The 24,984-nt window shown below is 44.9% G+C and overlaps 1 protein-coding gene and 1 long non-coding RNA gene across 6 annotated transcripts in view; one reads left to right on the top strand and one right to left on the bottom strand.

Annotated features, from left to right (window-relative positions):
• Positions 1-11,334: 11,334 nt before the first annotated feature.
• On the top strand, positions 11,335-23,213 carry LOC129636574 (uncharacterized). 3 transcript variants are annotated; one of them, XR_008707012.1, is made up of 3 exons: positions 11,335-11,498; positions 22,742-22,953; positions 23,074-23,213. It is a non-coding gene; the product is annotated as an uncharacterized LOC129636574 (long non-coding RNA). The 3 variants fall into 3 exon arrangements; XR_008707010.1 differs by having other exon boundaries at positions 23,052-23,185; XR_008707011.1 differs by lacking the exon at positions 11,335-11,498 and adding an exon at positions 19,437-19,565 and having other exon boundaries at positions 23,052-23,185.
• The window catches only part of GFRA1 (GDNF family receptor alpha 1), a 229,566-nt gene continuing 227,776 nt past the window's right edge, over positions 23,195-24,984 (bottom strand). For all 3 annotated transcript variants that reach the window (XM_055560050.1, XM_055560048.1, XM_055560049.1), the window contains one exon: positions 23,195-24,333. In XM_055560050.1, the coding sequence (XP_055416025.1) occupies positions 24,178-24,333 (156 nt within the window). In that variant the 3' untranslated portion in view covers positions 23,195-24,177. The remainder of the gene's footprint in view (positions 24,334-24,984) is intronic.

Genomic DNA, 24,984 nt, shown 5'->3' on the forward strand with positions numbered 1-24,984 from the left:
AATATTTCATGTGCGTTTGAGAGGAATATTTCTTTAGTTCAGTCTTCTTTGCATGTCCATTAGACCAGACTTGATTATTTTTAAACGTTCTTTATCTTTACTGAATTTTTGCTTGTTTAATCTCTCAGTTGCTGGAAGATGTGTCAAAATATTCCAAATGATTATAAATACATCTAGTCATCCTTGTAGACTGTCAATATTTGTATCACATTTTGAAGATATGATGCATATCTTTAAAACAATCTGTATAGGTTTCTTTGTGTTTTACTTTTGTCATTTTCAAGACCTTAACCTCCACTAACAATTTTTTCTCAAAATCCAGAATGGACGATCTGCTACTAATACAACTACCTCAATTTTCTTTTAAAATTTCTTTCTGTATTTTTTTTGGCTGTGCTGAGTGCTGCTGGTTGTGGCTTTTTCTCTAGTTGCGGCAGGTGGGGGCTACACTTCGTTGGGGTGCGTGGGCTTCTCAGTGCAGTGGCTTCTCTTGTTGCAGAGCTCCAGCTCTATGGCACGAGGGCTTCAGCGGCTAGTGGGCTCTACAGCACAGGTTCAGTAGTTATGGTGCACGGGCTTTGTTGCCCCAAGTCATGGGGGATTTTCCCAGACCAGGGATCCAACCCCTGTTCCCTGCATTGACAGGTGGATTATTAACCACTGGACAACCAGGGAGGTCCCTCAACTTTCTCCCAGTAGAGACTTGGTTAGAATTTAAACCTTAGGACACTACCATTAACAGTATTATTATCATCATTATTCTGAGCAATCAGTGTTTCAATTTAAGCATATTCTTTCCTCTATTCCTTCTTTATTCTCAGATCTTCCACGTGGAAAATTTCAAAGAACACAGAACTGTATAATGAAGCCTAATGTACTCTGGCTTTTTAAATATTTACTCTTTATCTTTGGTGTATTAAGGTTTCATATGTGTGTGTTTCTTTTTATATATTTGTGGGGATCACTGTGATTTATTTTTTTACCTCTTCAAATATTCCTTTTGTTCCATTCCTTTAACTCTAATTCTGGAACTTAACATAGATCCAGATTTCTCAACTTCAGCAGTATTGCCACAGTTCTTTGTGGCCCAAGGCTATCCAAAATATTTAGGCTGTCTAAGACTGCAGCCATGAAATTAAAATCTGCATGCTCCTTGGAAAGAAAGCTTTGACAAATCTAGACAGCATATTTCAAAGGAGAGACATCTGCCGACAAAGGTCCATCTAATCAAAGCTATGGTTTTTCCAGTAGTTATGTATGGATGTGAGAATTGGACCATAAAGAAAGCTGAGCACTGAAGAATTGGTGCTTTTGAACTGTGGTATTGGCAAAGACTCTTGAGAGTCCTTTTGACTGCAAGGAGATCAAACCAGTCAATCCCGAAAGAAATCAGTCCTAAATATTCATTGGAAGGACTGATGCTGAAGCTGAAGCTCCAATAATTTTTCTACCTGATGCAAAAAACTGACTCATTGGAAAAGACCCTGATGCTGGGAAAAATTGAAGGCAGGAGAAGTGGGTGACAGAGGACGAGAAGGTTGGATGGCATCACCTACTCGATGGGCATGAGTTTTAGCAAGCTCTGGGGTTGGTGATGGACAGGGAAGCCTGGCATGTTAAGTCCATGGGGTTGAAAAGAGTTGAACACAACTGAGCAACTGAACTGAACTGAATGGACCTGGACCCATGACCTCTAGCTACTAGCTACTAATAACTCATACCCTCTACCCTCTGCCAGTTGTTACAACTAAGAATTTCTTCTGGAAGGCCAAACTACCCCTGGTTGAGAATTGTTGACTTAGACATATATTAATATTAAACATTTTAATTTATCTTTCCTATTTCTTAATGTCTTGTTCATATATTCTAAATCTTTGTTATTTCTTGACAGTAATTTGGATAATTTCTTCACTACCACTTTCTTAAGCTATATTGTCATTTTTTATAGTGTTCAGTCACTTCAGTCATGTCCAACTCTTTTTGATGCTATGGACTGTGGTCCACCAGGCTCCTCTGTCCATGAGATTCTCCAGGCAGGAATACTGGAGTGAGTTGTCATGGGCTTGCCATGCTCTCCTTCAGGTGATCTTCCTGATTCAGGGATCGAACCACATCTGTCGGCGTCTCCTGCATTGCAGGTGGATTCTTTACCCACCGAGCCACCTGGGAAGCCCCATAGTTTCCTTATCTCTGCTTATATTCAATATTATATTTTATATGAATAAACATAATTCTCTTAGGTTCTGTCTCTGATAATTTTAGTATTCAAAGTTGATACGGATTTTTGTTTTTGCCAATCATCACTTTTCTTCCCTCGTTTCTGTGTATGCTGAGCAAATGAGGTGCTCATTTTCCTTGGGACTTCATATGTGGGGATTTCTTACCTGTGGAATAAAGGTGGCTTCCTTTAGTGAGGGTTTAATTTGGCTTCAGTTGTATGCCTGGAATCACTGCTAATCTAGCGTCACTTAAATTGTGGGGCTGAGGATTTTCAGAATCCAGGTCATAAGAATTCTGACTGCAGACCTGAGCGTGGACGTGCTTGTGGTATCAGTTCCCAGGAATTCTTAGTTCCAAAGTTCAAGGTAACGTGTCCAGGAATGCCGTTGGCAGTAGGGAGGTAGGGCAGTTACTTCTGATTCAGCCTCACACGGAACTCGCGGCCCCTGGGATCCTAGTTTTATTACTCAGTGTCTCCTATTCAACTCCTTCCCAGGCGGACCCTGCCCTCTTGTCTTCTGCACCCTGTGAAGCTGTGAAAAATCTAAGCTCACTATATGTAGTTCTGCAAATGCCCCCAGGGTGAATGAAAGCTGCTCGGTTTTCTATTTACCTCTTGGGTTCATACCTTTGCTTTTTGTGTGTGTGTGTGTGTTCATGCTTCTTATTTTCTTGCCAGCTCATCATGCACTTCAGAAGGTGTTTACAATTTTTCTTTTTGCCAACATTTCAAACTATTTTCAATGGGAAAATTGGTCAAGGTACCTCGTTTGTTATTTTGCTGGAAATGAATATCAAGTTCCCTGTTTTTTTCTTTCCCTGGTTACAGACCAATTAGTTTATTGGGCATGACACTTGTAACTATACATGTTTTATCCACAGTGCAGAGCCAGCCTGAATTTCTTAGGTTGGCGTTTTACAGGAGGTACAGATGGAAAAATAAGTCAGGAGTACTATTAGATGGCTGTTTTCACAGACCTTTCTCTCCTTGTTGATTCCCTGGCTACAATCAATTATAGGCCAATGTGTGTGAACCTAACAAAGTCTTGTTACTGAGGCTTGTCCTGACCATGCACTGGGAGACCACTGAGCGTATCACTGTCACAGCCCCACATGGTTGCCAGAATGATCAGTTAATAATTTCCAGCACCAAGGAAACAATTTCTGGCATCCGCATCTTTTTAACCTGTTCCTTAGTGATGGAGGGCACTTTTTCGAATGAGCTTGGAAAGTGCCTGGATGCAATAAAGAGTAGAAAAATATGCCAGGGAGATAGTTTGTTGTTATTACCTGGGAGTGGCCAGTAACAATAATGAGCTAGAGGATGACATCGGGGGGTTTACTTTGTACAATTCACCATTCTTGCGACTTACCCAGACTTAGCAATCCAGGTGATCTCATCTAATTAATCTCAAGAACAACTGGCCCTGCTGTTTAATAATTGCCAAGTCAAAACTGATCAAGAGCTGCTGTATGGCTAATAAACCACCTCAGCCATTCACCTCATTCACGCACCTTGCCATTAAATTTTGGCAACTTGCTCAGGTAGGTGGGAGAAACTCTCAGCACTGCACCCCATAGATGTTTCAATGGTGTATTTTCATGGATGAGGTAGATACTTAGTTTTCCTATTGCGAAGACATCATGAGATAAAATTATTACAGTTCTATGACATGAAAATGTTAGGCAAGAATCCCTATTTGTCTAAAACAGGTATTTTGGGGTGTGCACTATGGAAAATCTTGGGTCTGTCTGCAAGGGCATCTTTCATCATGGCCAAGTGGAGATGGAGTGGCTTCCTCATCTAATTCAGAATCTGGATATACAGCCCATTCATTCTGTACACCAGTGATTTCCAAACTTTGTGTAAAACAATCTCAAACCTACCCCAAAATTTGACAAGGACGCTACAAACAGCTTTTCTGTTGTGAAGTACTTGAGAGTAAGCTGCTGAATTACAGATTATCAACTCATTATTTTCATTCCTGTGTTGGCACGGTCTTGTCTTCACTTACCAGTTTTCCTCCTGCATGGGTAAAGATTGAGAAAAACTTAATGATATGAAGGTCAGATGACACAGTCTTGCCAAGAATAAAAGAGGGGGCCCTATTTGGGAGGAACATGGGGAGGAATGCATGCCAGCTGAGGTCTCATTCTCACACTGCTCTTGGCAAACCTGGATGACAGTCATCTGAAGGGCAGGGATTCCATGCCTAGGTTCTGAGGTCTGAGACCTGTTAGTGAAGAAGTCAACAGAAAGTTCTTATAGGACTCATGGGTTCATACTGACATATGGGATGTTTAAGGGGAAAGAATCAGTTCCTAGGGAAGTGATCCAGGGAAAGTCTTTGGTGGTAACAGGAAACATCTCGTCCATTTTCTGTGAGATTTTGTATCCCAGTTCCAGGACTTCTGGTCTCTAGACACTCTTAACTTATTCTTGTGTTTAGACAGCCTATCTCTCCTTGCGGGTAGGGTGATTCCAAGACGGGGTGAGCTTTGGGAAGTGCCTGAATGACCTTTATGTTGTCGTAAATTATTATAACAGGCAGGGCCCATCTATCCAGTTTACACTGTGAAAGCGATGCTGCTCTGTATTTTTAAAATTGATTTCTTAAGATGGCTCAAGCCTTATCCATGTCATCACGGGTGGAGAGAAAGAACATGAGCTTGGGGATCTCACTTCCCAACATGCTAGATCAGGAGAGAGATGCATTTATAATCCTCATCTGTAAAATGGGAGAAATCATCACGTCTTCCTTATGGGCTGCCTCGAGGAGTTAATGAGGTGAAACATAAAGCGCTTTGCCAGTGCCTGACATACGGTGGCTGCTGCGTGAGGGTAGCTGAGATGCCGATGGTGATTGATGCACTCTGTGAGTGTTTTCTTATCAAGTGGGCAGGGCAACAGTGAGGAGCTCCCAGGGTGGGAGATGGGGGTTGAATGTCCCTGCCACTGGGGTCCTTCTCAGCTTCACTCTGAGGTGAATTGGTTGACTATACTGCCTTCCTGAGGAATCACTGGCCACAGATGATTAAAAAACAATTACCAAGTCTCTCCTGGAGAAGGGAATGGCAACCCACTCCAGGATTCTTGCCTGGAGAATTCCAGGGACAGAGGAGCCTGGTGGGCTACAGTCCATGGAGTTGCAAAGAACTGGACATGACCAAGCAACTAACACTTTCACTTTTTCACTTTTCACCAAGTCTTTCATCTTCTAACTGCCAACTCAATTGCCTGACTTCTCGGTAGACTTTTTCACCAATATTCTGCCAGCAGGTTAAATATCCTGGCCCCGACATCCAACATGATGATCCCCGTACCCCACCTCACCTGGTCCTATCCCTGGAAGCATCTCTGAACCTTCCTTGCACCCACTGCCTCTTTCCCTGCTTTCCCAAGCCAGGGACTTTCAATATGACAGCATTTCCCAAGAGCCAATATATAAGTTAAAATGGGGAGTGTGGAGTGGAAGGCAATAGAATGAGCACCCGCACCCAACCCTCCCCTTTAGCCCTGACCCTGGGGCTCACCCCAAAGCTCTGGGGAACAGTTTGAAAGTCACTGCCCTGGACAACTGTGACTGCCTTCCAAAGGGCCCCCAACCCCTGCTGCATGCCGCTGTCCCAGGGGGTATCTTTGGTAACTTCCAGCTGTGTTCCTTCCCTGCCTAAACTGTCTACTGCTAATACAGCCCACCGCTCAGCTTGGTATTGCTGGCTGTGTGACACTGGGTAAGTAACTCAGTCTCTCTGCATCTCAGTTTCCACATCTATAAAATGGGGTTGTAGTGATGTCGGATCCAATTATGCATAAAAAATCCTCAGCTCTATGGCTGGCACATTATAAATAAGTGTTCAGGAAATCTTAGATGACAATCTATTCATTATTTAAAGACATCTCATGGTTTTCTTATTCGATTATAAATTTAACCCAGAAGACTTATAATCTAGTGCTTCATAGGGGGCCTGACATATACGTTTTTGCTCAGTGAGAATTTTGACTTTCTATATAGTTTATCTGGAGAAGGCAATGGCACCCCACTCCAGTACTTTTGCCTGGAAAACCCCATGGGCAGAGGAGCCTGGTAGGCTGCAGTCCATGGGGTCTCTAGAGTCGGACACAACTGAGTGACTTCACTTTCACTTTTCACTTTCATGCATTGGAGAAGGAAATGGCAACCCACTCCAGTGTTCTTGCCTGGAGAATCCCAGGGATGGGGAAGCCTGGTGGGCTGCCGTCTATGGGGTCGCATAGAGCCGGACATGACTGAAGCGACTTAAAAAAAAAAAAAAATATATATATATATATATATATATATAGTTTATCAGAATTGTGGCTTTGGATTGCTAGATCATTATCTCAAAGTGTGGGTCAGATATGACCTGCATCAGAATCATCCCAAGCGTGTGGAAATGCCGAGACCTTATTTCAGACTTCCTGGGGGCCCAGGAATCTGCATTTCAACATATTTGTGTAAGGATTCTTTTTAAAATTAATTAGGCTGCATCGGTCTTAGTTGTGGGCTCTTTGTTGCAACATGGGGGATCTTTCACTGCAGGGCACGGATTCTCTACTTGCTGCGTGTGGGCTCTCTAGTTGTGGTGTGTGTGCCTAGTTGCTCAGAGGCATGTGGGTCTTAGTTCTCTGACCGGGGTTCAAGTCTGCATCCTCTGCATCGTCACTGGACCACCAGGGAAGTCCCACATCCAGAGATTCTTGTGCGCACTGTAAACCGATGTGCGTGTTGGATTTGCCTCTGGTTCTATCCTAGGCTCGGAGGACCTCTCTCAGCTTTGAGATGGTGATTCTTCAGTCCCATTCCCATCAATCCATTTGTATCAACATCTAATTTTATTTCAGAATCCTCTTCCTGCCCCATGATGATGTGTGTGTGCTCAGTCAAGTCTGACCATTTGCAGGATATACCCAAACAGGCTCCTCTGTCCATGGAATTCTCCAAGAATACTGGAGGGGGTTGCCATTTCCTTCTCCAGGGAATCTTCCTGACCCAGGGATTGAACCCAAATCTCTTGAGTCTCCTGCATTGGTAGGCAGGTTCTTACCAGCTGAGCCACCAGGGAAGCCTCCCCATACCGTCCTATACTGCCCCATACTGTCATATAATCAGCCCCATGCCAAAAATATTGATTCAACACAAGAAATTCTTGTAAAGCTATTTCTCCTCTGGCTCAAGTCATGATATTATCTGGGGGTGGGGTGGACTGGGTCTTTTTGAATGGCTAGGTCTCGCTGTTTAACAGTTCACAATTAACAGCAAAAGGCTTTCCATTTTTTCATTCATTTACCGTCATGGTAAAAGCTTATTTTGGTTCCATAGAGGCAACTAATTAATTACCTAATGTTCTTTTGCATTTTTACCAACATTAGACCAAATTTACGTCGTGGAACAAGCCATCCATACCGTATGTGTCATAATTACTGTTTTGCAATTTCACACCAGCAAAAATTTATTAAAACTTCACGACTCATTAATAGTAAGTGATCATAATCGCTTAATAGAAAAGGAAACTGTGCTAATCATGGTGGCTTTGATTAACATATTTGATCTTAAGTCATAAAGTCAAGTGAAATTAATATCACTGAGTGTTGAACATAAGGTTTTTTTACAGTTTGCATCATTTCGATCATCATAAAAGGAAAATAAACTAGTTTTGAGTTTGACTAGATTTGAAACCATCTTAACTCTTCATAACAGATTGAGGGAATATCAATGAGCTTCTATATAATGATGATGAAGTGAGGAAAGGTGAGTAGATGCAGAGGTGGCTCTTTTCTGTCAAGTCCTGGAGCAACACCGTCCAACTGGCTGGGTAAATGTGCAGACACGTCACTGGGGTAGGAGCTTGTCTTGGCAGAATCCAACATATGGTGCATGCATGCCAAGTCACTTCAGTCATGTCTGACTCTTTCGGACCCCATGGACTTTAGACGGCCAGGCTCCTCTGTGCATGGAATTCTCGAGGCAAGAATACTAGAGTGGGCTGCCATGCCCTCCCCCAGGGGATCTTTCCGACCCAGGGATCAAACCTGTGTCTCTTATGTCTCCAGCATTGGCAGGCAGGTTCTTTACCATTAGTGCCACCTGAGAAGCCCCTAACATATGGTAGTAAGGGACTTCTACCTCCTAATTTCGTCCACTCCTCTTGCCCTCAGAACCTGCCCCTCCCTCCTTTGCACGGGCCCTGTACTGGCCCTGACTGTTCTCTCTGGCCCTTTGCTGGCCTCATGGGTATGGGAGACCTCCTGCCTACAGTTCTGTGCCCTCTCCTAGTGCACAGGGTCCCTACCCATCTCCAGCTTCTCCATCTCTCTCCTCAGTCCCTCCATGCCAGCCTCCAGCCTCCCTGGACTGACCACATTCATTCCCACCTCTTGGCCTTGACACTGCCGTTCACCTGCCTGGAGCACTCCCTCCCCACTTCTGGTGCATTCTTAACGTTTAGACTTTACATCTGAGGACGGGCTTCCCAGGTGGTGCTAGTGGTAAAGAACTCACCAGCCAATGTAGGAGACATAAGAGACATGAGTTTGGTTTTTTTTTTTTTTTTTTAATTTTATTTTATTTTTAAATTTTACATAATTGTATTAGTTTTGCCAAATATCAAAATGAATCCGCCACAGGTATACATGTGTTCCCCATCCTGAACCCTCCTCCCTCCTCCCTCCCCACACCATCCCCCTGGGTCGTCCCAGTGCACCAGCCCCAAGCATCCAGTATCGTGCATCAAACCTGGACTGGCGACTCGTTTCATACATGATATTTTACATGTTTCAATGCCATTCTCCCAAATCTTCCCACCCTCTCCCTCTCCCACAGAGTCCATAAGACTGTTCTATACATCAGTGTCTCTTTTGCTGTCTCGTACACAGAGTTATTGTTACCATCTTTCTAATTTCCATATATATGCATTAGTATACTGTATTGGTGTTTTTCTTTCTGGCTTACTTCACTCTGTATAATAGGCTCCAGTTTCATCCACCTCATTAGAACTGATTCAAATGTATTCTTTTTAATGGCTGAGTAATACTCCATTGTGTATATGTACCAGAGCTTTCTTATCCATTCAGAGACATGAGTTTGATCCCTGGGTCAGGAAGATCTCCTGGAGGAGGGCATGGCAACCCACTCCAGAAATCTTGCCTGGAGAAGCCCATGGACAGAGGAGCCTGGCGGGCTGCTGTCCATAGGGTCACAAAGAGTTGGAGATGGCTGAAGCGACTGGGCACACAAGCTCAATAAGCACTTCCCATGGATTTAGTGCTTCACTGTGTGCCCGTATTGTAAATACCATGCCTGAATAAGCTCACGTAATCCTCAGCATCTCCCTGGCATTATCGTCCTTATTTCTCAGATGAGGAGATCAGAGAACTGGCCAGCTCACATTTTATTTGTTTACCATTGTAACTGCTCTTCCCTTGCCTGTGTAAGGGCCAATGGGAAGAAAGGTTTGTCTTCTCGTATCCTCCAACCTGAGCCACCCAGGTGGCACTAGTGGTAAAGAACCTGCCTGTAGGAGATGTAAGAGACTTGGGTTCGATCCTCGGGTCAGTAAGATCCCTTGGAGGAGGAAATGGCAACCCACTCCAGTATTCTTGCCTGGAGAATCTCCTGCACAGAGGAGCCTGGTGCATACAGTCCATAGCACTGCAAAGAGTCAGACATGACTGAGCAGACACAAAAAAGATCCTTCAACCCATCCCCTGTGGGAAGGATGCCTGGTACCGAGTAGGGCTGACAGAAGTCAAAAAAGCCAGTGGGTTGCGAGAGTTGGTGGGAGGAGAACCTCCCCTGTGGGCAGGCTGGTTCAAGGAAGGGTCATTCTTCCCAGGGAGGCGGGAAATACTGGAAACTGCCGGGGTGGGGAGGGCATAGGGAAAGCTGTCCTGAGTCCTCACTCCAGGTGGCAACTGAAGCCAAGCCAGGGCAAAGGATAAAATTGCCAAAGAGGACAGGGCAGCGAGAAAGAGCAGAGGAACAGAGACAGAGCCTTTGTGGGCAGGGGAGTTGCTTGTGTAGATACACAGGCAAAGTTTGGAGTCAGAACTCATGAAAATGCCACCATTTCATTTATTGCCTTTAAAAAAAAATGGGGTATAGTTGCTTTAAAATGTTGTGTTAGTTTCTGCTGTACAACGAAGTGAATTAGCTATATGCGTACATACATCCTTGGAGAAGGAAATGGCAACCCACTCCAGTATTCTTGCCTGGAGAATCCCAGGGACGGAGAAGCCTGGTTGGCTGCCATCTGTGGGGTTGCACAGAGTCGGGCACGACTGAAACGACTTAACAGCAGCAGCAGTACATATATCCCCTCCTGGACCTTTGCCCCAGCCCCCATTCCACCCCTCTGGGTCATCACAGAGCCCCTAATTGAACTTCCTGTGCTGAACAGTAGGTTCCTACTAGCTATCTGTCTTACACATGGTATAGATGTGTATATGTCAATCACAGTCTACCAATTCAGCCCAACCCCCACCGTGTCCATACATCCATTCCCTACATCTGCCGTTCTATTCCTGCCCTGCAAATGGATTCATCTGTACCATTTTTCTGGATTCCACGTACATGCGTTAACATATATTTCTCTTTCTGACTTCACTCTGTATGACAGAAGTTCATTGCCTAAAGGACAGCTCTGTTTCACTGTCAGTAAATCCCAAATTAAGAAAAAAATATCCAAACACATACATTGGTTTTTTCACATCACAAGAGGATTACCAATTTAAAACCTCAGGTTTCCTTAAAGACCTAATCCCTCTGTGGCTTTGACAAATGATGTGATTTTGCAGGAAGCCGCTTCAGGAGCCATGCAGTTGCAGGATAAATACCCAGTTGGTATCAGGCAGACCCTCAAGTTGAGCTGCTGGAGTTTGAATGCTGGGGTCTCCCAGCCAAGTTACCTAACCCCTGAGGTGATTTCTTCATCGGCAAAACTGGGGCAGCAGCTCTCGTTTCAGGGCTGCTGGAAAGATCCAAAAAGAGGGTCAGTATTAGTGCTCAGTAAATGAAGGCCACAAGGAAACGCAGGTCTTCTACTGAAGATAGGAAAAGGCAAGGAGCAAGCAGGGACCAGACAAGAAATGGGCTCGATACGGGAGGGGCTGGGAGTTGGGGACAGAGACAGATCTGGAGTTTCCAGCTTGTGCCTGGGCTTTGTGGTTTTGTGCAAGTGCTGAGTTCTGAGGATGCAGCCACGCTGGACGTGGGGGTTCCCTGCCTGGCGAGGCAAGGCCAGCTCATCAGCACCTAGAGGTAACAGGGTCCACCAGTGGGCAGCACGGGCACTGCCCTCATCACCCTGCCCTCACACCTTGCTCTTGGTGTGCAACCTTGAGGCATTTTATTGAGGTTGCCACCATCCCTGGAATGGAGGCCACCCTCCCCTGCCTCTGCTTCATCTGTTGGTCCACCATGGCCGAGGCTTCAGAGTAAGGGAAGAGCACAGATTACCTAGCAGATGGGCACGAAGGTTCTGGATTACAGAAGAGGTCTTCCCTGGTAGCTCAGCTGGTCAAGAACCTGCCTGCAATGCAGGAGATCCCGGTTTGATTACTGGGTTGGGTAGATCCCATGGAGAAAGGATAGGCCACCCACTCCAGTGTTCTTAGGCTTTCTTGATGGCTCAGACAGTAAAGAATCCATCTGCTATGCAGAAGACCTGGGTTCGATCCCTGGGTTGGGAAGATCCCCTGGAGGAGGATATGGCAACCCACTCCAGTATTATTGCCTGGGGAATTCCATGGACAGAAGAGCCTGACAGGCAACAGTCCATGGGGTCGCAGAGAATCGGACAAGACTGAGCAACTAAGCACACAGCACAGATTACAGAAGAACACTTAATACCCTTTAAAAATTGCCTTGAAAAACTCAGTGGAATTTAAAAAAAAACTCTAGATGTGCTCGGCAAAAGCTGATAGTCAGAACAGTTTGCCATTCCCCAGTGAGTGAGAAGATGCCAGCAAAGGAGAAGGGAAGCTAAGGAGAAGGTCATGTTGTCGGAGGCAGGGCTGAGTGACAACTAGGGCGGGGAAGGGGGGGCTTCTCTACCACTTGCAGCATAAAGACCTTTCTGGGCTTCTATGTTCACATCCATAAAATGGAGGTGCTCAACAACTCCCCACCTGGCAGCAGAAGAATGGAAGGAGAATGTGTGTAAAGGAGCTTGGTAAGCTGTAAAGCACTTGCAGGTAAAGGAGATATTATCTGAATACCCTACGGGTCCCCCAGGGACAGAAATGTTCTGGAAGAATGGAAACCAAGGAGCTTCGCATCAGAGCGCAATGGCTTATTTCCTATTCCGATACTGGTTCCCATGGTTAGTGGGAGAGGCTTGGGGATTCATTCTCAATTGATTCAAGGGAAGCAAGCCTAGATGAGGCTCATGCATTGCAGAAATCACCTTTTCTTTCTGCCTGTTGTCCATTTTCTTCTCAATTTGAGTACCATTTTCTGACGATCCTGTCCTGGAGTAGGAATGGAATCCTGGCAAGTCAAGGAATAAGACCCACTTTCCATTACTACTCTTGGTTTGTCCACTTCGAAAGTAGATACCCTAGGCCTGAGATAAGATAAAAGCAGCTGCTAAAGCCACAGGCTCTCTCTCCCCGCACATCTTCCAGTCATGGGGGCAGAAGTAGGAGAGGTCAAATTTAGGGTATGAGGGATGAAGCGGTTTTCCTGAGCCAGCCACCCTGACAGTGACAGCTGGGGGAGTTGGGGGGTGGTGTTCTGAGGATGGTGACAGGGTGCCCCTCGAAGCTGGTACTGGGTCAAGTACATCCAAAATCTCACAGTAACAGGCCAGCCATGTTTTTCTGGGCACAGTCTGGGTAAATGAGATCCTGAAAGCAGTTAGGCAGGCTTTTGTCACTTGTTAACTGTATATGTTGCAGCGACTTTAATTGGTTTTATGTCTAGAGTGAGGGACCGAGATGGAAGTGGGACTCTTGGGGGAGCGGTCCTGGTGCTCAGATGGCTTGTTACATTTCTTTTTTAATCTGCTGTTCTTTTCCTTAAGGCGAGGGAGGGAATGTAATTATCTCTTGAAGATGAACGCATGCTGCAATATGTCAGCTTGGGCTGCTCTCATAACATGGCCTCCAGTGTGGGTGGAGGGAAATGAAGTGGGAATGCGGGTGGGTCTGTAAGCTTTCCTACTCAGAAGTCAGGAGGCTTTCCCCCAACAGGCTGGAGGGCAGAGAAGAGTTTGAATGGGCACAGCCCTCGAAAATCTGAATTCCTGTCCAGCTTTCCCGTGGCTGTGTGACTTTGCATCAGTCATTCACCCTCTCTGAGCCTCAGTGGCTTTTGCAGCAACATGAGATTAATTCTATCTAGGAGTTACCGTGAGGACTGAATGAGATCCCATGCACAGAGCCCATCCATGCTGGTCCGGGGGGCACGTGGTGAGCATCCAGTCCCACCAGCTGTTATTACCAGGCCGTTATTGTCCTGAGCATTCTGAGGGCACTATCCACAGTGCAGGGTAGGCAAACCCCTTGACACTCTTGTCACCAGAAGAGCTGACCCAGCCTCCCCTTGGCCGGATGGGCCCTGCACAGAGAGGACTTCATCCCATGTCACCAACCAGAGTGAGGAATTATTTAAAAAGTCCTCCTATGCACACAGTGGACACAGCACCTCTGAGGTGCTTCTTCCCCAAACTGTGGCAGTTCATCTCTAAAGAGGTTCTGTGGGGCGGATGCTCACTGCCTCTTGGGCTCTGTGGAGCTTTGCTGGACACAGGAGAAAAACTCCAGTCCTGAGTGTGTGCTGAGACAAGGCTGCACCTGCCTCTTTCTTCCAAAGGGCGGGAACCCTGAGCTGGTTTCCAGCCACTGCACATCTCAGTTTATTCTTTTCTTCTTTAACACTATTGGTAAAAATAATATCCAGACATGGTAAAAATGCTGAAATCTAGGTAAGATCCATCCATCCATCCATCTATTCATCATCTATTTATCTATCCACCTATTTACATCTTCTGTCTTATCTATATATCATCTATCATGTTTTTAAATGTATACAAATAGGACTGTATTTTCATTGTTCTGTACCTTTGCTTTTTATTTAACATATACCATAGACCACTTTCCTTTTCAGTGGACGTACATCTAATTTTAAAAATAGTTGCATTGTTGTTCAGTCACTCAGTCATGTCCGACTCTTTGCGACCGCATGAACAGCAGCAGCACACCAGGCTTCCCTGTCCCTCACTATCTCCCGGAGTTTGTTCAAACTCATGTCCATCGAGTCAGTGATACCATCCAGCCATCTCATCCTCTGTCGTCCCCTTCTCCTCCTGCCCTCAATCTTTCCCAGCATCAATCTTTTCCAATGAGTCAGCTCTTTGCATCAGGTGCCCTAATATCCCCTTATCCAAATGCACCATGAGTTCTTTTACCAGTTCACTGTTGACAGACATCAAATGGTTTCAAGTGCTTTGCTATTGCAAATTATTCTGCTATGAAAATCCTTTCGCATGTATCTTGGCACTCCGTGTAAGAATGCAGGGTAAACTCCCTGCAGTGGAATTGTTGGCTCAAAGAGGATGTGGATTTTAAATTATGACGTGTATTGGCAAACGGTTTTCTAGAAAAAGATTGCCCCTTTTTATGTACCCACCCAAGGTTTCCTTAGGCCAGGCGCTCACTTTATCTTTGAAACATGGTGAAGTCTTTGTCTACTAGCTAGGAAGGGAGAAACCTTCTCGAGGATAAAACCCATCAGGGCAGCAGCACCGCCAGTTTATGTGACTTTTATGGATACCCCTCTCTTACCCTTCACATCATTGTGTTTTCGTTTATGCTTTATTTATTTCACCAAACACAAGCAGTCTTGTATCTTGTTTCTGTCACCGCTTTTATTCACTTTCTTGGTATTTCTCTCAGGGTTTTATTAGTCATTGCTTGTTCCAGCTCCTAAAATTTCGATCACCTGCATGCTGGGGATTTGGTTGTATTCAGGAGATGATTAGAATACTAAGAACTGCTGGAGGAAGCTCGAGGTCTCCCTCCCCTTTTCTGTTTGGTGATTCAGGGGACGGCAGAGTTCTGTCCTTCCTGGGGGGCCGGCCTGCTGCTGCTGGTCTCAGACTGAGCTTGGAGTTTTGATCAGGCTGCCCCAAGCCTGATATGTTGGGGTCTAGGGCTTTCTTGTATCTTTAAAATACCAGGCTCAGCTCCAAAGGCTCACAAACTTTGAATCCAAACTATTGAGTCTGGCAGAAATCACCCTAAACTTGATCATTTGAAAGCAGCTCAGAAAGGGAGTAGAAAAACGCAATTGAATGAAAATTCACAAAGAATAAAAATACGTTCTACAGAATCTCAAGCAAAATGCAGCCTTCTCTGTCCTAACAAACAGCAAGGTCTTCTTGGTGTTGAGTGGGCTGCAGCTTTTAGACTGAAGCAAATAACAATGGTGATATTAATTGCTGTGATTTGGGTTTTAATAATTTATCTTAAAAAAGCCAGGTGGTGATTTGGTACCAGAAATAACTTTCCCAGGGAAGTGAGGAAGTCATATTTTGAGCAACCATGATCATGATAAAAATCCAGCCTTATGTGGTATAAAGTGATTCTTCCTTGCCCCAGCACGGAGTTAGAAGCTGGAAATAAGAAAATGTCCCCGGGGGACTTCCCTGGTGGGCCTGTGGTTAAGACTCTGTGCCTCCACTGAAGGGGGTGTGGATTTGATCTCTGGTCAGGGAACTAAAATCCCACATGCTGAAAATGGTCTACTCTGTCTCAGTTGTTGTTGAGCGCTAAGTCGTGTTCAACTCTTTTTGACTGTAGCACTCCAGGCTCTTCTGTCCTCCACTATCTCCTGGAGTTTGCTGAAATTCTGTCTTTAGTTTTTATCAAAATATTTACAATTTGTAACTGAATACAAATAATTTACCAAGTTTCTCTGGTGGCTCAGACGGTAAAGAGCCTGCTTGCAATGCGGGAGACCCAGGTTCGATCCAAGGGTCAGGAAGATCCCCTGGAGAAGGAAATGGCAACCCACTCCAGTACTCTTGCCTGGAAAATTCCATGGATGGAGGAGCCTGGTAGGCTATAGTCCATGGGGTCGCAAAGAGTCGGACACGACTGAGCGACTTCACTTTCACTTTCGTTTCACAAATAACTTAATACATGTATGATAGTAACCAGAGAACCCACCAACCTCATCCTCTTAATATAAAACTGCACACTGAAGACACGAGATAAATATCAGCTGCGGCCTCACACTAGAACCAGGTTCCTCATGGTATAGCACAAAGGGGCTATTAGGTTGGGTCTAAAACTGTGGCTTCAACAAGTGGTGATGTTGGCGATTTGCTGCTGCCCCCTCCCAGGGACTTGCAGTGTCTTTGGCGGAGGGGAGAGGCTGCCTCTGGATCTGTGGGTAGAGACCAGGGATGCTGCTAAACATCTTACAATGCATAGGACCAGAAAGCCCACTGGGCACTTCTAGTGTTGGGAGATTTCAGTATCACTTTCCAATGAATTACAATAAAAGAAAAAGGCACCACGATAATCACTTTAAAAAAAAAAAAAAAGAAAGAAAACAATGTTTATTAGGATATTCTGGGGCAGGGGAGGTGGTTGAAGGGACTCTGTACGTACATTCTGTAATGCTTGAGCAATACGCTAACAGAAAATTCAAATATCACAAAGCTACTTCCAAAAGTCCAAAGAAAAAAAGGTGTACTTCTGCATGGAGATGGTCTTGCGCGGGTGGTGTTGATAAAGCAAGGTGCAAAACAGCTGTGTGAGGAAGCTGCGTGGGAAGGACCCCAGGAGAACATCCAGGTTCCTCAAGAAGCAGATACATGAGATGATGAAATAAACACGTTATCTTCTACATGTGAAAAACTCAGGACACACACAATGTGAAAAGGAGACCAGAAAGAAAGCTGCTCATCCATACCCTCTTCTAACTGGGGGCTTCCGCAGGGCTCACTCTACCCCTCACCCCAGCTCTGATGAGGCTGGGTATCTGAACCCCTCTCCCAGGACAGAATTCTATAATGATCCTAAAATCCAGAATCCTTCTTCTCTTCCACCTGTATCATTAACTTGCGTGAAATAGAACTAACATAACTGAGATGTACCCTCCGGTTAAGAGGAAAAATGCAACACCATCCAAAAGACACAGCAAAACAGCCCCACTTCCTACAGCTCACAGGGCTTCTCAGCAGGAGCTGGATTAAACAAGAGAAAATAATTTCAATATCAAGGGGAAATGCACAGAGGATGAGAAAACTCTTTAAAGCAAACTCCTGTTTAAAAAGTGTTTGCCCACCTCCCTTGGGGGAGAGAAGGGAGAAAAAGAGAAAAGACAGATAATTAGGAGAACTCTAAGGCCCTGAATTTCAGGTTTCCGAAACCACTGCTTCAACCCTCTGAGGACAATCAGCTCTTTCTGAATCCAGAAAAACACACCAGGAATGTCTGATTACCAGAAGACCACAGCCAAATCAGGCAGGCAATCTGTGATTTGGTTCTATCGTTTCCATTCTCTTTTTCTCCCCCTCCCCATTTCAGAAATGCCTTCAGCTAAAGCTAAAAAATACAAAACCAAATTCTAGACCAAGCACACTTTGCACACCAGGAAGATAAAGCTGGATCATCCAGCCCTGCAGCACTTGCGACACAGAAAGAGAATGGGAGCTTTACAGATGGAGCTTAAGTGCCGCTGAGCCCAGAGAGCCCAGAGTACCTTCACCTGGACCCATGCAGACATCCCGCCAGCCTGGTGACAGGTGGCAGGCTTTTACTGACTTCTAACAGCCTTACACCCAGGGCATCCACTGGGTGTTCTGATTTCTCATTCTGCTCTTCACTAGTTCTAAGATTTGTGTTTGGCGGACAGCTCTGGGGTCTCCCATTCCCACCAGCACCATGGCTGATGCCTGGCAGCTGGGACTTCCACTGGCCTGTGGAGCTGGCCGTGCTCCCGTGCTCACAGCCCCTGGAGGCTCGGAGGGGTGACTGCATTGGATTTTCCATGTGGCCTTTTGGGTACAGGCTGAGGGTGGATATATCTGCCTTCTTCATGATGGGTGGGCTGGGCGGGTTGTAGGCATGTGGACTGGGACTTACCTCTTACAGACTGAGTCTGAAAAACAGCTTTATGGACTATCTACAAAGACAATTTAGATTCTCCAAGAGATATCAGAGTGAAAGATTATGCCAATCTGGAAATGATGGTTGTTCCCTTAAGTGGCTGTCAGAGGGTCTTGGATTCTCAACTTAGCTTCGGCTCCAAATGATGGTTCATTCAAGCACAGTAGATGTTCCACACACATGCTGAATTGTTCAGCACCCGAGTTCGCTTCTCAGGATGCTGGCAGAGGCTGCATCCCTGGGGTTGGTCAAGACTGGTGGAACGGTCCATCTTCCTTGCCAGCATCCTGCCCTTGAGGCAAGGTTAAAACATCAGCAGACTCACTGGCTAATTTCCCACAAAGTCCACTCCATGTGGACTCAATAGCTTCAGGAGGATACCTTGCAGCATCTTCATGGCTGCAAGAGGATGTTAAATGGGCCAGTTCTGACTATTGCATTACAGAGGAAACCCTTTGACGTCCTGAAGTTTTTCATTTACCCAGCAGTGTTTAACTTCCTACTATGGGTCACAGTTTCTGCTAGGGAAGCTGGTGGGGTGAGCAGAAAAAAAATGTTAGAAAGAAGGAGGTGATGGTCTCTGGCCAATCCCTTGGCATTTTCTGCAAAACGAAAAACAGGGATGGGTAAGAAAGCTGGGTCCGGGATGAAGAGAAAAAAATCGGAGAAAACCTTCTATTGATGCTGGTGCTGGGTTTGGCAGCTGCCCTTAAGCAAAAATAAACTCCCCGTGGCAGTGGGACAAGATGCTGAAACGGGCACCTGCCAGCAGCAGATCGCCGAAGTCGCAGCTGTGCTGGTCAAATGAGCCTGGAGCCCTCAGGGGGCTGGGAGCGCCATGGCTGTGAGCAGGCTGCGTTCTCTGCAGGCAGTTGATTGAAACAGGGCTTGCGTGCCTTCCCCACCCCTCCGGGCTGGGTCTCAGAGCTATCATAAGTGCAGGTGGTGCAGCCCGCTGAACGAGCCGGGCTATCTCCGGGAGGGAGAAGCTCGACAGAGAGCTCTGGGAGCAACAAAGGGATGCAGCAGACAAGACAATCCCAGAGTTCAGAAGAGGGAGCTCGGGAGAGGGCTGGCTGGATGAACTTTCTACTCCGGGATTAGCATCATCTTCAAATCGCCTGGCTCCTCAGAGACTTCTCCGGCTTCAAACAGCCAGGGTTACATGTCGAACCAGCATCTGACTGAACAGGAATTAATTTGGGTAGGACTAAATGTAGAATGATTACAATGAAGAACTGATAGGAAGGGACTCTGTTAATTACTTGGGCAATAAGTAACAAGGGCGGGGACTGGGGTTATCAATAATCAGTATGCAAGAAAAGGGAATCAGCCGGTATCTTAAGTTAATGACCCTTGGGCAATGAGGTGTCTCACTGAATACATCCCAGGATGGAGGTAGTGGCCAAATCCACAGATTTAAGGCCTCTGCAATGAGAATGAAGTTCAGAGGTTTAGTCGTCCTGAAAATCCTAGACAACAGACTTCAAACAAATGGTCACTTGAAAATAAAAGCTGTGTCAAAGTCAAGAAGTATCAGATAAACACATGAGATGCTTATCTTAGGGAGGAGAGAGAAACATAGCTTGTAAGGGTGTCTAATGAAATTCCCAGCTGTTTTGTTGTTTCAGAATTTCTAAAAAGGAATTTCTTCCTCTGTCCTCGAGATATTAGCTCTGGCTTGCTTTCTGCAAAGGCACTGGTATCTAATTCAGGGAACTCTGGCTGTTTGGTTGGGACAAGTTTCCTATTTGGATCAGATGGCAGGCTCCATTCAGCCGTAGCACGTGGTCTCTTGTGGCACCTTGATCTTTGCTCCATGTCTTCAAACTCTCCAAGCTCAGGGCAGACAGGCCCTTTGGCCAACATCATGTTCGGGCCATTGATAATTCACTCTTGTGTGTTGTCATTGCTTTGGGGTCGTTCTTGAAACGGTGGGTCTGACATGGTCTCATTTGTTTAATCAAAGAGCAGAGGCAACAAAGATCAGGGGTGTATGAATCCAAGAGATCAAGACAGTTTGAAAGAGAATGAGAAACTGTGCATTCATTTAAACAGGCATTTTCTGGCCCTGCAGTTTATTGACTTAAATAAGTCGTGCATGCCTGACTACATGAATGAAAACTTATTTTCCAAAAGACAGCTCCTTGGAGGCCACTATTTTGTAAATAATAACAACAGAAATACATGTTAGCTGGATTCTAAGAAAAGAATTTGCTAATTATATAAACTCCCACTGCTCTTACATCTCTTTTCCCAAGCACTTAACACTGATTCAGAAATGCTTCCGCTCCCCCACTTCCCCAGCTCAGCAGATGGAGTGTTTGGGAGTGTCTGACTTAGACTACAAAGGGCAGGTGGGGGATGGGGATACAGCTGGAGACAACTCATCTTCGGAGCATGTGCAGGATAGGAACAATCTTAATATAGACCAGATCAAAGGCCACAGCAGCTCTGGAGGAGCCCTGGCCTATATTTGATGAGCTTGAAGACACCACTTCTAAAACATTTCTTACTACAGGATTAAGAATTATTAAAAAAAATTTTTTTTTTCTAAATGGAAGCAACACTCCTATCACACTTTGGATACAGTTTGCTATACTTAATGAAAAATAGTCTATGTCATTCTCAACTTACACTTCTACTAGAGCCTTGGAATAAATCAAATATGGAAAAATAAATATTCGGTGGCATTCTGAATTTCCTCTCTTTATTGTGCCCTTCTTCTTTCATGTGCTCTATTTTAAATGCTCCAACACCTCCAACACTTACTCCAACACCTCTTGGTCAAAGATACTCAACATTCTCAAGTGGACTGAATGTGCTTCTAATCGGTTTTGCAATCTTGCTTTTTTTTTTTTTTTCCTCTCTGAAAGGAGTGGGGCATGGCTAGACTTGATTTGGGGGCCATTGGTCTTGATGCATTTAAGTTACTATTTTATGTTTTGCCAAAATCAACTACGAGATGCTTTCTGCGACAGGCCCAAACCTCAGCAAACAGTCCTTGGATTTTGGTGGCACCTTCAATGCAGGGCAGTGAAGGACAGGAAGCAGTGAATCATTTTTTGCTTTTAGTGCTGCCAGAGGAAGCCAGAGAAGATAAAAAGTTTGGCCTGTTCCAGTACTGGGGCAAATGACTGTGTTTCTGGGTCACTATGTTAAACTGAGATCACCCCAAATGGCATAAACACTTGCTTGGCGTGATTTTTCTTGTTTTGGCTGCACCGAGAAGCAGGTGGGATCTTAGTTCCCCGACCAGGGACCAAACCCACACTCCATGCAAAGGAAATGTAGAGTCCTAACCACTGAACCACCAGGAAAGTCCTGGCATGAGTTTATAAGAATCTCTCTAATGAGTTGTCATGGAACATCCTTCCCCCTGTTTATCAGTAATTTATTTTCAGACTGACAATTTGGTAACTCTCATGTGCTTCTATCTCTGAAGAAAAATGCGATCTATGTTGGTGAGAAATGAGGCTGTTTACAATTTAATTTATGTGTTGCACATCCACGCATTCTTCACTGAAGGCTACCCTTGTTAGCTCTGGTAACTTCCATTTCCTCTTTGGTCATCTGAAACTAATTAGAGATGCTGTTTATTACAGAAGTAATCAATAGCTTTCTACAGTAGATTACATAGAATCCGACCTCTATGCAATTAGTCCAATGTAGATACACAGATACCTTAATTAAAACAAAATATGCTCTGAAGAGATATGTTTTCACAGATGACTGGAATTCCAAGTATTTCAACACATTTAATGTGTTTATTTAAAGTACGAGTCTTTATGAAACCTTTCACTAATCGAATTTGTTTGATGAATTTCCCTTGAAAACATTTTGAAGTGAAAAAACTCGGTACTTAGTATTATACATTTATGTTTATTAACATTTGGATATAAATGTACTTCAAACACCAACAGAGCTAAAAGACTATGCCTTCATCTTGGGTTTAACAGATTTCCCGCCCTAGTAAGTGGATTAATTCTTACAAGGCAAACATCCGTGGGCAAAGGGAATCAGGATGAAATGGGCACTGTGGGTTTCCTCCTCCATCCACTCTACTGATGTCAGAAGAAAGCCAACTTTTCGGATACTCTATTGGGTGAAATTTCCTCGCCTCTGTTCAGTTGCAAAGAAACATGGCTACTAGCACTCGATCCTTGTCGATTTCAAATCTCAGCATTTCAACCAGACTTCAGAAGTGCACTTTCGGGGCTATTCACTGAAGGAAGAGAATGATGGAAGGGACGTGCAGTTAACAAGTCAGATGCCTTATATCCAGAGTCCCTGTTCTGTGTCTCTGGGCCAACTTATTTCCATGGACCTAATGGTGACCGTGACTCTCTTTATCTCCCAAACTTTTTTTCTTTTTCGCAGTCAGTCACAGTCTATCACGGAGGACACAGAACACAGTGCGAGCAGGTATCTGATGACTTCAGACCAAACCGATCTACAGAGCGGCCAAGCCATCACAGTTGAAAGTCAAGACAATCCTTAGGATAAGAGCTGTGTATCCTGGGCATGGATCTGCTTCAGAAGACAGGGCAGCACGTCCTGTCTCCTGTCCCAGTCAAAGCTGCCATTGTCAGGTAACATGAAAACCAAGGCCCTGGTTTGTGTCAGCTGGCAATGGTGCCATTTGTAGCGTTTGTAGAACATTGACGAGTGGCCACCAGTTTTCCCACAGGTATGCACGCTTGTGTTTCCAGAAATGATAAAAGACAATGCTTGGCTGCTCTATTTCCTGCTGCCTGTCCACAGTAACGTGATGCAGAGCTTTCTGCTAAAGCATGAGGCTCCTCAGAGTCTGCTGTTGAAGACCTGTCTTCGAGAAGTCAACATCGAAGCTAACGCTACTTATGAGAGGAAAACAAGCTCCATGTATTTTGTATTAAACCACCGGTAATAAAAAAAAAAAAAAGAATACAATATCATTACTTTCAAAATATAGAAAGTCAATAGTTGAAATCATTTAGTAGTAAAATTTTTTTCTACATATAACCTCATACATGTAAAGATTATTAGAATGATGCTTCAACTATATTTGACTCTTGTTAGTGTAAGGGCTTCTCACTCAAGTAAGGCTTTGGAGACTGTCTCAATGCTCAAGGTTCTGCGAAGTCTCACACCCACTCTCATTCTCTATTTTGACTAGGAGACAGACATTACGTTGAATGTGGCAGGTGTGTTTTTTGTTTTCATAAGAGAGTGCAGAGCTGTTTACTGTACATAAACATTAGCGTGGAAAACGCTAGTACATATAGAAAGAACACTGGTACAAGCTTGTTTGCACAAAGTCCATCAAGATTGTCATGATGAGAATCTTCGCTTTGTGACAAAAAAAGTTTGGCTTCCACGTACCACTGCCATGGTATGGTCATGTCATCAGAAAGCAAACCTATTCCATGAGATATAGAAGATTCTTTAGGAATACTGACTCCTTCTCTAGCTAGTCAAAACCAGAGTGAAACTGTTAAAAATCATCATCCTTATCAGGATCTTGAAAGCCAAGGCTCCAGTCCGCTTTACAGCCACATCAACAAACCGTCTCTTTACAATCCAGCATGCCCCAAAGCCTTCTGAGTGTGGAATGTAGCACTGTATCGGGGGATCCCATAAAAGCCTTAAGGATCACAGGAAGCTTTCTTAGAAAAAAAAAAAAAAAAGAAAGAAAAAAGTTCCAGTTGGATGAAACTGTTTTAGCAGTGTCTCAACTGAGCTCCTAAAACTGGAATTTCGGATATACAAGAAGACAGGAAACAGATAACTTGGTTTTTGTCTTTTCACATGTCCATATGGTTCTGTAAATGCAGCTACGATGCTTTGGCCAAAGATAAAGACAATAGGGTGGACAGGGCAGTTACCACCAGGGCCAGCAGTGGGCTCAGACCGCAGCTTGGAGGAGCAGCCATTGATTTTGTGGTTATGTGGCTGGAAGCCCCAGCGAGACCATCCTTTTCATAATCACGCTGTAAGAAAGAACGTTTTCATTATCACCCACTGCATGTGTTTGTTCTATCACGGCATATTTTAGCTGCACTCTTTCCCTCTTCGATCCCTGCCCCCAACTAGCTATACAGTTTACCAAAGCCAACCCAAGATTTTTACCCCTGCTCCTAAGGTCACCCATCAGCTGTGCAACATGGAACCATCCTCCCTTCAGGTATCACTGACTGAGAAGGGATGCTCGCTCGCTCTCTATCATGAAGGAGGGCAGGAAGAATCATCTCAGGAAGCCTGCCCAGGCAAGTACGGGCTCACACAGAGATGGGTCACAAATCGCATTGGAGCCTGGCAGTGGCCTTTCCCTCCACTGGCTGGTTCAACCCTGGACTTTACAGATGGAGGATCTTGCCCTGCTTGTCAGTCAGAGTCCCAGCCAGGACCCAGGTTCCTGAACTCTCAGTCAGCACAGCTGTTCTTCCCCGGGATGGATTCCTTCACCCCCATCCCTAGGACCTGCTCAATCCCAGAAAACCACATCCTGCCACGATGAGCTATAACTGTAAATTGGGGAGGGTAACGTGGCCTGCATTGGCTACTTCTGGGTCGCTGTGAAAGTCAAAGGAGCAGTCTAGGGGACATCTGGTAAGCAGCAAGAAGTGTTATGTATCTTCTCT

Source organism: Bubalus kerabau, chromosome 22 (assembly GCF_029407905.1).
Source record: "Bubalus kerabau isolate K-KA32 ecotype Philippines breed swamp buffalo chromosome 22, PCC_UOA_SB_1v2, whole genome shotgun sequence".
NCBI lineage: Eukaryota > Metazoa > Chordata > Mammalia > Artiodactyla > Bovidae > Bubalus > Bubalus kerabau.